This window comes from Protopterus annectens, chromosome 7.part0 (assembly GCF_019279795.1).
Source record: "Protopterus annectens isolate FY-2018-M chromosome 7.part0, PAN1.0, whole genome shotgun sequence".
In the NCBI taxonomy this organism is placed as follows: domain Eukaryota; kingdom Metazoa; phylum Chordata; order Ceratodontiformes; family Protopteridae; genus Protopterus; species Protopterus annectens.
The window spans coordinates 163,298,452-163,310,810 of record NC_056739.1 but is presented as its reverse complement, the minus strand read 5'-3'; the positions used below and the strand labels follow the sequence as shown (position 1 = coordinate 163,310,810).

At 38.4% G+C, this 12,359-nt stretch overlaps 1 protein-coding gene across 1 annotated transcript in view; it reads right to left on the bottom strand.

Annotated features, from left to right (window-relative positions):
* Nucleotides 1–1,726: 1,726 nt before the first annotated feature.
* Nucleotides 1,727–12,359, bottom strand: part of LOC122805903 (BTB/POZ domain-containing protein 10-like) — a 460,326-nt gene continuing 449,693 nt past the window's right edge. Inside the window, exon 4 of the mRNA XM_044076147.1 lies at nucleotides 1,727–1,980. Coding sequence (XP_043932082.1) covers nucleotides 1,727–1,980 — 254 coding nt within the window. The remainder of the gene's footprint in view (nucleotides 1,981–12,359) is intronic.

Genomic DNA, 12,359 nt, shown 5'->3' with positions numbered 1-12,359 from the left:
AAACATCAACAATATCTAGTACGGGGGGATAGCAAGAAGCCAATAAAAGAAAGTCTCTGAGCCTTTTCTTGGATTCTGAATAATCTTGGCTCCCCCAATGGAAATGTTCCCTCGTGGTGTGCAGGGTTTCCCCAAAAGAGTAGTCCTCAGGAAGAGAGGCTGAAGGGATAGATTCTTCGGCATCAGAGTCCTCATAGAGAGGAAGAGAATATCCCTGTTCTGAAGAGGAATCAGAAGAAATAGAAACCTGGTCACCTGGTCAGAGGAGTCATAGTCAGTGTCTTGCCTTGGCCTTTTATCAGGAGGGGGATGGGAACCCCTGATCAAAGTAATTAGGTCCTCTGCCATTTTGAGCATCTGTTTCTTTGGCATGGATGGCTGTCCAGGAGAATGCTGTACTTGTTTCTTTGTCTTTAAAGGAGTTTTAGACTTTGCCTTAGCTGCTGAAGTGGTCTTGATAGTAAGCTGTGTAGGTCTGAAAACACCCTCTAACAGATGCCTGCTAAGCGGGTCCAGACCCATCTGAGGGAATTGTTTCCGTAGGCCCAATACCTTGAGTTTCCAGAGGCCTAGCTGTCTCCACGTGGGAGTCGGAGGCAGCCTGTGGCTCTGAGGTAGCGGGTGTCAGGGGCTGCAAAAGCGCCTCACTGAAAACCGGCGACTGGCCTAGAAGAGGCTTCGTCGTCGGTTTTGGACCTCTGATGCCTGTCTTTTTCTTTGTTCTTGCGCTTTTTATGAACTCTGGTCGTTGGTTGTTCCGACGGCATTATATAGTTAAACCTTCGGCCAAAGTAATGTAAAGCAAAATCAAACCAACGCTTAATAGTGCATTGGTTGAATCTAGCACAAAACTGACAACTAGCAACATAGTGGTCAGGGCCTAGGCAAGGAATGCAGTAAGAATGAAAATCCTTATGAGGTATTTGCTTCCCACAAGAAATACAATTGTTAACTTCTACTGACATCAGTCTGGAGCAAGAAAAAGTTTCCCCAATGGGGTACTTAGCTTTATTGAAGACTTTGGATCTGAAATTCAATTTCGAAAATCACAGGAGTCGGACGACTGGCACTTGCGGACTGCTTTTGCTTCGGGCACCGCGCAGCAAGAAAGACTGAAGAAAATGGCATTGGCTGCATCTTATATACCCCTGGCGCTCTGATGTCAGGGAAGAGCCAACAGCAACAGACGCCAGACCAAAACTTTGGAATTCAGGCCGACTGCGGGTAGCCTGCCAGCAGGATAACCCAAGTGTAATGACTGCAACAGTGAAACACGATGAACATCGGGTAGGCAAGGGATAGAGACCATCTGGGGAAAGAAACTACCAAGCCCAAAAGACACAAAATCTGGCACAAAGATAAACCATATAAAGAAATATTGATAAGAAGGAAAAACAAACAAATATAGTATAAAAACCTGTAAAAAACACATGGAAAAACCCCAAGGATCTCAGATGAACAGATTCCCAATGCTTGGAGAAGAGCATTATGGGTAGGGGAGGATCTAACATTTTGGATCCTGGAGCTTTAGTATATGGCCGAGTTGGATCCGATCCTCGGACTCGAACCCACAGGATGAACAACAAATGAAGGCAACAACATCAGATCAACTGTTTAATGACTCCTTAAAAAAGCTTCTATACTTCAGAAAAAATGCAGCTGAATTCTCCAAACACATTCTGATACTTGTCTAATGAGGATAGAAGCTATTTTCAGACTACTGTACTCAAATGCTTGCAACTCCACAAACCAAACCACCAATGAAATCCGATTTGTACTTACTTTGTGAATATTCTTCTCCTACTGAAGGAGGGTACTCCTCATCCCAATCCACCACATCATCACCTGTTAGGACCACAATATGGCATTCTCTTTCACCATTCTGAGCATTGGCAACCATTACAGGAAGGATTAGTTCCTCAAGGATCTCTTCAAATAGTTTGTGGGCTCCGACGTTCGACAATTCATGCAAAAATGCACCTAGAGAAAACAGAGAAAAGCAGTTCTAAATGACTAAGTTTTTATGCAATATGAAACCAAGAAACTAGTCTGATGTTCAAAGAAAATTAAGAAAATTGCACCGTTAAATTGTATGTTTTTTTCAATCATCTTCCACAAAGTAGTATTTCAAAATTACACTTGCATAAAATAACCTAAATTCTAGTAAATAATAACTTTATACCACAGTAAGACTAATATAACAACCAGAAGAGCAACCATCTCGATACCAGATGTACTTATTTTGACATCATAAAACCAATTGTGCTAGATTTGTATACACAAACCCTGACACCCACACAATGATGCATCCCAATCCCTTTATTCTCATAATACGGAAATAATACCATTAAATCACTGAACACGATGATAAATATCAAACCCACTCAGTAAAGAATAATCCCATTCTAACATGTACTAATGCAGTTTCAAAGAGAAATTTTTTTTCTGGTGAAGCCATTCTTTTGTTGATTTGGATGTACGTTTGGGGTCACTGTCATGGTGAAAGGTGAAATTCCTCTTCATCTTCAGCTTTCTAGCAGACGCCTGAAGGTTTAGGGCCAAAAGTGACTGGTATTTGGAAGTGTTCATAATTCCCTCCACCTTGACTAAAGCCCCAGTTCCAGCTGAAGAAAAGTAACCCCAAAGTATGATACTGCCACCACCGTGCTTCACCATGGGGATGGTGTTCTTTTGGTGATGTGAAGTGTTGTTTTTGCACCAAACGTACCTTTTGGAATTGTGGCCAAAAAGCTCAACCTCAGTCTCATCAGACCATAACACTTTTTCCCATATGCTTTTGGGAGACTTGATATATTGTTTTGCAAATTTTAGCTGGGCCTGGATGTTTTTCTGTGCAAGAAAAGGCTTCCATCTTGCAACCCTACCCCATAGCCCAGACATATGGAGAATACGGGAGATTGTTGTCACATATAGTACACAACCAGTACTTGCCAGAAATTTCTGCAGCTCCTTCAGTGTTGCAGTAGGTCTCTTGACAGTCTCCCTGACCAGTTTTCATCTTGGTCTTTTCAACAATTTTGGAGGGACGTCCAGTTCTTTGCAACGTCACTGTTGTCCTATATTTTCTCCACTTTATGACTGTCTTCACTGTGTTCCATGGTGTATCCAATGCTACGTAAATTTTTTTGTTACCTTCTCCTGACTGATACCTTTCAACAATGAGATCCCTTTGCTGCTTTGTACGCTCTCTGCGAACCATGGCTTTTGCTGTAACAGGCAACTGAGTAAATGTCAGGAAAATCCTACTAGGACAGCTGAACTTTATTTGGGGTTAATCAGAGTCTCTTTAATTGGATGACAGGTGTGTACCCAAGAAGACTGAATGCTGTAATTAAATCAAAAGGTGCTTCAACAAAGTAAAAGTTTAAGGGTGTGCACCACTTATGCAACCATCTTATTGTAGGTTTTTTTTTTTTTTATATTTTTCCCCTAACAGATTTGTTTTTCAATTGAATTGTACAGGTTTATAGGTCACATTATAGGTGGGAAAAGTTCTGAAATGATTTATTGTGGTCTCTTTTTTTCTCACAAAAATGTGGCATTTTAACAGGGGTGTGTACACTTTTTATATCCACTGTAATTAAGAGTTGTGGCCATCTCCAGTGTACTCATATGCTCCAACAAACCACCTGGACAGGACATAACAACAATAGAAACAGTAACAAATACCCATAACTGGTCAACAACAGTGTTCATAGACAAACATAACATTCATGTCAAAACAGTTATACAGACACAGTTCTTGGATAACTGTAAAGTAAACATTAGTACAACACTGAGTTAATAAACAAAAAAAAAAATCACTTTTTCTTTCTTAAACTAAATAACAAAAACGGTAGAAAGGTTGAACTGAATCACCAGCCACAACAGATTGAGCACTTTTGTTCCTTTTTATTATTACACTGGAACCTCATCAGAAAATAACACAACTAAAATCTTACAAGTATAAATAAGAAACAATAACCAATCAAAGACAAAATTAGCAACTGATATCACTTCCTTAATAGCACCGTTTCACACATTTAATATTAAAACAATTGTTTAAGATGGGAACTATGTCTGCATTTAAAAACAGCTGCCATCCAAGTTCTTTGTACTCTAAGCAAGAGTTCATGTCACCAATAAAATCTACAACTTGTTCTAATATTAAAAATCTAAAACCAGAAAAATATTTACATGAAACTATGTTTAGCAAACGTATTTTTAACATCAATGTTTTAATAGCTGCTTTGTGTTCTTGTATGCGTTCAGCTAGTCTTCATGTAGTCTTGCCTATATAAAAACTTTTGACAGGAGTTACGAACTCCTAAATAAATTACATACTTAGACCGGCAGTTAAACTTTATTATCTTGATAGTAAAGTTATGGTGTACAAAAAAAAAACCTCTTTACAACACAAAATGTCATTACAAAACCTACATCTGCTGCATTTATACTTGCCTCTATGACTGAACATTCTAAATACACAAGCATTATCTCCAAATTCAAGAAAACTAAGGATAAATGGTGTGATTAAAAATAAAGTTGTTGTTCTCCAATACCAGCTCTATTAGAGTGCAAACAGTGCCTACTTTGGAAGGATGCACTGTTGTATAATTGAAAAAGTGACGTGGCTATGGTGGCAAAATTAGCCCCAGCGTAGGTCTATTTGTTGTTTAGTGAGTGGGAGGCTCAAGTTTTAGTAAAGCCTGAAGGGTTTTCTAAAGTATGAATGTATAAACATTTTATTTTTAACATTTTTTTTATTTGGCAAGGAACCCTGGTCAAACTTATTTTTTGTAGACAAACAGCAGTATTGTTTCCTTAATTTTACTGTCTCCAACATCAGTCAGCAAGTTCAGTTTTCAAATATCGATCTTACTTTAGATAATGTAAATTTAACATTTATTTCTAACATCTTTGGGAAGAAAACTTTTAGGAACAATAACTTAAGAGTTTCACAGTCAACACCCCTGTTTCATGAAAATCAGTATAGTTAAAGGACAATATATTAGATTTCCATTATTATAAGCGATGAAAAACTTTTTATTTCTGAATGTTTCTTAAACAGATGTTCCTACACAGACATTACCTGGAAACTTTCACTGATAAATTTTACAATAAAGTAGTGTCTTTAAGGGACAGTAAGTATCCACCTATTTCAACACATGGCTTTAATGCCAAAGAAAAGACAGGGTCCAAACAGTTTGAGCTTAAATTTCCCCTCCCTATTAGTTCTGACATTGCTGTGATTCATTTTATTTTGAACAGTAACTGGCATATTATACATGGTAACAAATAATTATCTAAAATAGTGGAAGACAACCCACTATTTTGTTACAAAAAATAAATCTCTCAGTTTTCTGAATTTGGAGACAATTCTTATATATGTAGAATGCCCAATGATAGAGTCATGTAAAAATGCAGCAGATGTAGGTTTTATAATAATATTTTGTGTTATAAAGAGTTTTTTCTTGTACACCACAACTTCACTATCATGATAACTAGGTTTAACTGCCAATCTAAGTATGTACTTTATTTAGGACTTTGTGACTCCTGTCAAAGTTTTTATATAGGCAAAACTATGAGAAGATTAGCTGAACACATACGAGAACTTAAATCCGTTATTAAAAATATCTATGATAAAAGTGTTGGCTAAACAGTGTTTCACATAAAGACTTTTCTGGTTTTACATTTTGAGTATTACAGCCAGTTGTAGATTTTACTGGTGACATGAATTCTTACCTAAAATACAAAAAAGAACTTAAATGGCAGCTGTTTTTAAAAGCAGACAAACTTCCCGGCTTAAACAATTGTCTTAATATTAAATGTGGATTAAAGTGGCGCCATTACGGAAGTGATGTCAGACGCTAATTTTATCTTTGACTGATTAGTGTTTCTTATTTAAACTTTTAAGACTTTAGTATGTTTTTTTCTGATGAAATTCCAGTGTAATAATACAAAAAGAACAAAAGTGCTCAAGCTATTGCGATTGTTTTCTTTCTTACTGAACTATGCAGCTGGGAAAGGGAAACCCACATCACCAAAGAACCAACAATCACCAACTAAACATTTCATGTTCAAAATTAAACTGACATACCATAGCTCAGCCCATACTGCAAAAATCTTCTCACACATTGGCCCATCTCACACAAATCCCCTAAACGTAATCAATCATCTCAAGTTTCCATTATCAACTTTCAGGCCCAATTCATCCCACACCAGGGCAAATCACCCCACCCATGAAAAAGTCCAGCTCAAACCATTGTAGGTTATGCCTCAGTATGGACAACCTGCCCACTAAAATAATAAATCAGAAACCCTATTCCTCCATTAATACACATTAAGATCACTGGAATCCATACAGAGGCCCAAGGAACAAAATGATAATGCTATGCAATCTACTTCTTCATCCAAATTATACTACTCACTCCTTAAACGATGCTCTTAAACTTTGCCTTACATGTCAAGCAAGTCCTTCTCTCTGCAGAAGATCCCTCTGCCCCCACCTGGGAGATTGGAATATTCCTCAGAATGCAGAGTCATATGCTCACACACCTGAAGAAACTTAATATCACAAAGTGACCATCACAAACAAAGACTCTTTCAAATGGGCACCCCTACTCTCACTACTGGTAAACTGCATTATTACAAACAAGTAACTTTCAAACTTGCTAGCAGAGATAAAAAGCCCCCCAACTCATAGGCAAATAAATACCCCCAGGCCAAGCAGAGGAACGTGAAAACATCCTAATACCACAAGGAAAAAAGTCGACCAACCCTATCACATCCACAATGAATCCAAAAACAAAGTGCCCCCCCCAAGCCACAATGAAAACATTACACATAATTAACCCAGTTCTACTGTACACCTGTCATAAAATGTGATTCTGCAAATTCTTAAATTAACCTTCTACAGAAAAAAAATTGTTAAAAACATTGTAAAACATACAGTGACATCATTAACATAAATCTGTTGTTATGAAAGACAATTAAGACAAATACTTCATACTTGATTTATTTGAATTTGTTGACTAGGTAGGTGGGTTGGTTAAAGGACCCTTTAAAGACATGATCTGGGCAAAAGGCAAACAAGAAATGTGCAAGAAATTAATATGATCAAAACAACCTTGAAGGAATAAAAAAACAGAATACAGTAAGCTTAATACAGTGTATATTAGTGACAATTATCAAGTTCAAATAAATGAGGAAATGAATATAACAGAGAATACTACAAATGCAAAGGAACGATTTGTAAACATTTTCAGAACCAATATAATATCTATAGTGGTTAAATATCTGCAATAGCAGACAACTGCAGAAAATACAAGACAGTTAACATCCACAGCTACATGTATGACCAGACTGTCCAAACATTGCAAATGGCAGGTCTTCATTCAAAATCACACTGTTTTGAAATGTTTACTTTACCTATTCAACATCCCATCATGAACACTCAGTAAAAGTTCAGTACTCAAGTGGTGAAACATTGTGCAATCACCTGACACAGTTGCATTAAAAAAATAGCTGTAAGGAAAAAAATACAGTCAGGATCATTGAGCAAACCAAAGTCTTAGTTCTTCCTTTTACACTCTAGCATAACCTCAGACTTGGGCTCACTGTTCATCCTTTAGCACTGAACAGTCATCAAAAAAACATTCTTCAGCCTGTCAAAATGCAAAGGTCCCCAAAGCTGTAAAAATCACTTGTTCTTCAGCATATAATGACTGAAAATGGGCCAAGACATTAGCATGACCAGCTACAACTCTGTTTTTGCCAACATTCTAAGCACAATTCAGTTTTGCACACACTCTAGGAAAACCAGCGTGCTCATTCAACATGTTTTACACAGGCCAAACAATCTAAACCTTCCTCTTTCTGGTACTTCCATGTACAGGTCCTCTCAAATCATCTATGTGGTATAATTCCAGTTATTATTGCTGGGAGTAATATACAACTTAAAACTACAGGATTGGTGAGGCCAATCTAGCACTAAACAGGATAGGTTAACTGCAGCACCAAAAGGGAAGCTGGCTAGGCTTAAATCGGCCCATAAGGGCAGCAAGCATAGTACTATAGCAATAACCCATGCCTGGGTGTGGGTAATGCTGGATTTACCCACGGTTGGCGTGGTTTGGTCATGAGGGGTGAAGCCCGACTGGCCAAACAAAGCCAACCGTGGGTAAATCCAGCATTACCCACACCCAGAAGTGGGTTTATTGCTATTATACAATGACATTATTTAAGAAAAAAAAAATACTTTTCTTAAATAATGGCATTGTATAATGTCTCCTTGCTACCCTTCCGCAGCTGTCTGGTATTCTGCGGCAGTTCTGATGTACTGCGCATGCTGTGGGCAAAAGCAACGGAGAAAGCAAGATCTCCATTGCTTTTTACTGTTTCACTATGTTAAATGGGTTTAACATAGCGAGACAGCCTTAAAAAAAGCAACGGAGAATCTCCGTTGCTTATTTTAAAGCTGTCTCGCTATGTTAAACCCATTTAACATAGCGAGACAGGTTTTAAAAAAAAAGCAATGGAGAAAGCAAGATCTCCGTTGCTTTTTTACACACTGTCTCGCTATGTTAAAGGAGTTTAACATAGCGAGACAGCTTTAAAAAAAGCAACGGAGATCTCCGTTGCTTTTTTTAAACCTGTCTCACTATGTTAAACTCCTTTAACGTAGCGAGACAGTGTTTTAAAAATGACTTATACTAATGGAAAAAGTCCAGGCGACAGGACCTTTTTCCATTAGTATAAGTCGATTTACAACGTGCACGTTGACCAATCAGCGTGCACGTTTTGGAATATTAATGGGGGATCATGGTATAACTGCCTATTTTAATATACTGCACAACAGCCATTTAATAAGCTGGTGTTTTAAAAAAAGAAAAACACATCTGGGATAAAACCTGGCATCAAAAGAAAACTAACAATAGCCCCTATTACTTGTGAAATTCCAAAATCTCAGGTAGGATAACAGACATAAAAAGTGCAAAATCCTCTTCCCAAAAGTAGCCTAGATTGTACTTGTAAGGTTACCAAAATTTAAGTAATTATAATGGTAAACCTCTCAAACACTTTTCTCACAGAAACAAACATTTTCCTTGGCTAGAAATTGCTGAACTGTTCAAAAATACTCATCTCCTCAGCAACACTCTCCACTACTTTTCCTCATAAATTCACCCCCAATCTAATCAAAGCATCCACTCTCGATAATTCTCAAAATTTTCCTTCAAACACTGTGCCAACTGTCCACGCCCTTAATCAAATCCATAGTATATCTTCCTTATGCAAGGACAAACTCTACCCTAATGAAAAAAAAACTATAGTGCACATCCTCCTATCTACATTCATAGTTTTTTTTTTCTTTTCTGCTCACATTCATTCCAAAAACTGCCAAATATTCTGCTCTCTCAAAATATTCTTTACTCAATCTAACATTTTCAACTTACTGCCAACCATCTCTGTAGCAAAAATGTTAAAACAAACTGCATACTTCATTTACAGTTTAGGAGACTGTATGTTCAGCCGCTGTTTTACCAAGTCCATTTGGAAGACAGATAAACTGGTTGAAGGTGCCAGTGTGAGACTGCTGTAATAGCAGGGATGGGAAATGTATGGCTTCTCCACTACTGGGCAATCTCAAAGTTGCTATATACAAAGCAGGTGGTGTGTGGGGAAGCAAGAGGGCTTACCCCCTACAAAAATGCCATTTTTTTTGTTTGAGTTTTATTCTCCATGTGTATTTCTCAGAGTATGCGTGTTATACAGTTGGGTGTGTGTGTGTGTGTGTGTGTGTGTGTGTGCATACACAGGTAGGTAAATTTTTATTGAATGGTGCAACAATGTGTTACAAACTAACCACCTTGCAAAAATACTTCATTTTTTTTTGGGGGGGGGGGTGCACTATCACTGCTTCTACACCTAGGTTCAGCACTAAAGATGCTTTACTTCAAGCTGACAAAATCTTTCACAACCTGGATAAGTGAAACATCACCACAGCTTTGTCAATTGACCTAGTCAACCATGTATTCCTCCCCAAATGATTTTCTAATATACTTTTCTTTTTCACCTATACTCTTTTCAAACACCACATCCAAGTCCTCTTTGTAACACTCTCCACATCACAGTTCTTCAAAACTGGGTTTCATAAGGGTCCATTATCTTAGATCCCATTCTCTTTTTCATCAACTCCCTCCCAACTCAAAATGATCCTTTACGCCTACATCTTTCTTAGAAATATTTACAACTCACTGACAAACTGTCATACTGGTGGACAAACACAAGGCTATATTGCTAAACAGCCTCAGCTGGTCAAGGTCAGTATGTTTGTAAAGAACACGGGAGTGTAAGAAAGGCTTCTGAAGTCTAGAAGTATACTTTGTAGTGAATATGCTGCAAACCAGAGCAAACTAAAAAAAAATCTGCTGTGAATCTCCTATATGCTGCTGATCCATACAGGCAAATTAACCTACACTCAACTGTGGGGTTGGAAGGAAGTACAGACAGAATACTTGGGTGGAAGCTGGTAAAGTTCTTGAAAAGTGATCACCTGCAGGACTCAGCTAATCATATTCACAGACTGTGCATCTGGATTTATTTTAACTCTGGAGTTTTTCTCCCTGGGCCTCCACTGAAAAGGAGGTCAATGCTAGCAGGACTTTCCAGTAAACAAAGGCAAAGAAATTTCAACATGATGTGTGACTCTTATGCACAACAAGCTAATGGGATTGGGAGAAAAATACTGAAATGAGTAGTAAAGAAGCAGAATGAGTTGGTAGCGGGTTTATTTCAAACAACAGGGTAGCGAACAATGGTGTTCTACTATGGCCCAAATCATACGACCTTTTTTACTGTTACAAGCACATAAGACTTTTTAGGATGACATCAAAAAAAGAAGTGGAACATTTGAAATGTTTAGCAAAAATGATGTAGAACAGCACCTTAAATTTAATGAGAAGTGGTACAGTACTTCATGCAAGCAAAAATTAGGTACTAATGTACAAGATTACTGGTGAAACTCTGCTGCTATAAAAGTACAGTTTTGTACCTACCATAAATGTAGATGTCCGATAGGTATGCATCTGCAGTCATCACATATTGGTTGTCCTGCCTCAGGCAGCCCTTCGGTCGGCCGGATTCCAAAGTCTGGGTCTGGCCTCGGCTGATGTCGCACTTTCCCCGACGTCAGAGCGTCTGGGGTATAAAAGCATCAGCCGACGCCATCTTCCTCAGTTTTTCTTGCCCCAGATGCCAGGTGCCCTCTAGGAAGGCTAAATTTGGATAAATGCAATAAAATTCCAAACATTTGCAAATATATATATATATATATATATATATATACATATACATGCATATACAAACAAATACACCATAATAGATTCCCCCAGCTAGCTAAAAGAGGGATAAGCACCCTAGGAATACCACAGAGGGGTAGGAGGGAGGGTAAACCTGACTGCAGATGCATACCTATCGGACATCTACATTTATGGTAGGTACAAAACTGTACTATGTCCTTCAAGGATACATCTGCAGTCATCACATATGGGTAGAATACCATAGCCAAACTGGGGGTAGAGGTACTAAGTGAAGGCTGGTGTAGTTAAGATACCCTGCAGGACTGCCGTAGCAAAACCTGCTCTGGATCTGGAGTATAAAGGTAAATTGTAATGCTTGGCAAATGTATGCACGGAGCTCCATGTAGCAGCTTCTAAAATGTCTTTGGTAGCCACCCCTCTTAGGAAGGCTGTGGTGGTGGCTGTGGCTCTCGTGGAATGAGGTATAATGTTAGCTGGCACAGTCTTTCCATGAAAGGAGTAACAAAAACGAATGCAATTTCCTATCCATTTCGAAATTGTTTGTTTGGAAATTGCTTTTCCTTGTACCCCAGCAGCATATGCTACAAACAACTGGTCAGTCTTTCTGTAACTTTTAGTTCTGTCCAAGTAGTAGCGTAGTTGTCTGTGTATGTCCAGGGTGTGCAGAAGTTTCTCCCCTTTATTTTGTGGCTGTGGGAAGAATGCAGGCAAGTGAATAGCTTGGTTCAAAGATACCCTGGATACCACCTTTGGCATGAATGTAGGAATGGTCCTCAAAGAAACTCTGTCCTGATGAAAGATAAGGAATGGCTGCATCGCCATTAAAGCTTGTAGCTCAGATACTCTTCTTGCTGAGGTTATGGCCAGAAGGAAGGCAGTTTTCCAAGACAAAAACTGTACATGTGTCGATGCTGCTGGTTCAAAGGGAGGAAGTGTTAGTTTTTCCAACACGAAATTCATGTCCCAAGTAGGTAGAGGTGGTTTCCTTGGAGGATTAATGTTTTTGATTCCTCTTAGAAACTGCCTTAGTAGAGGGTG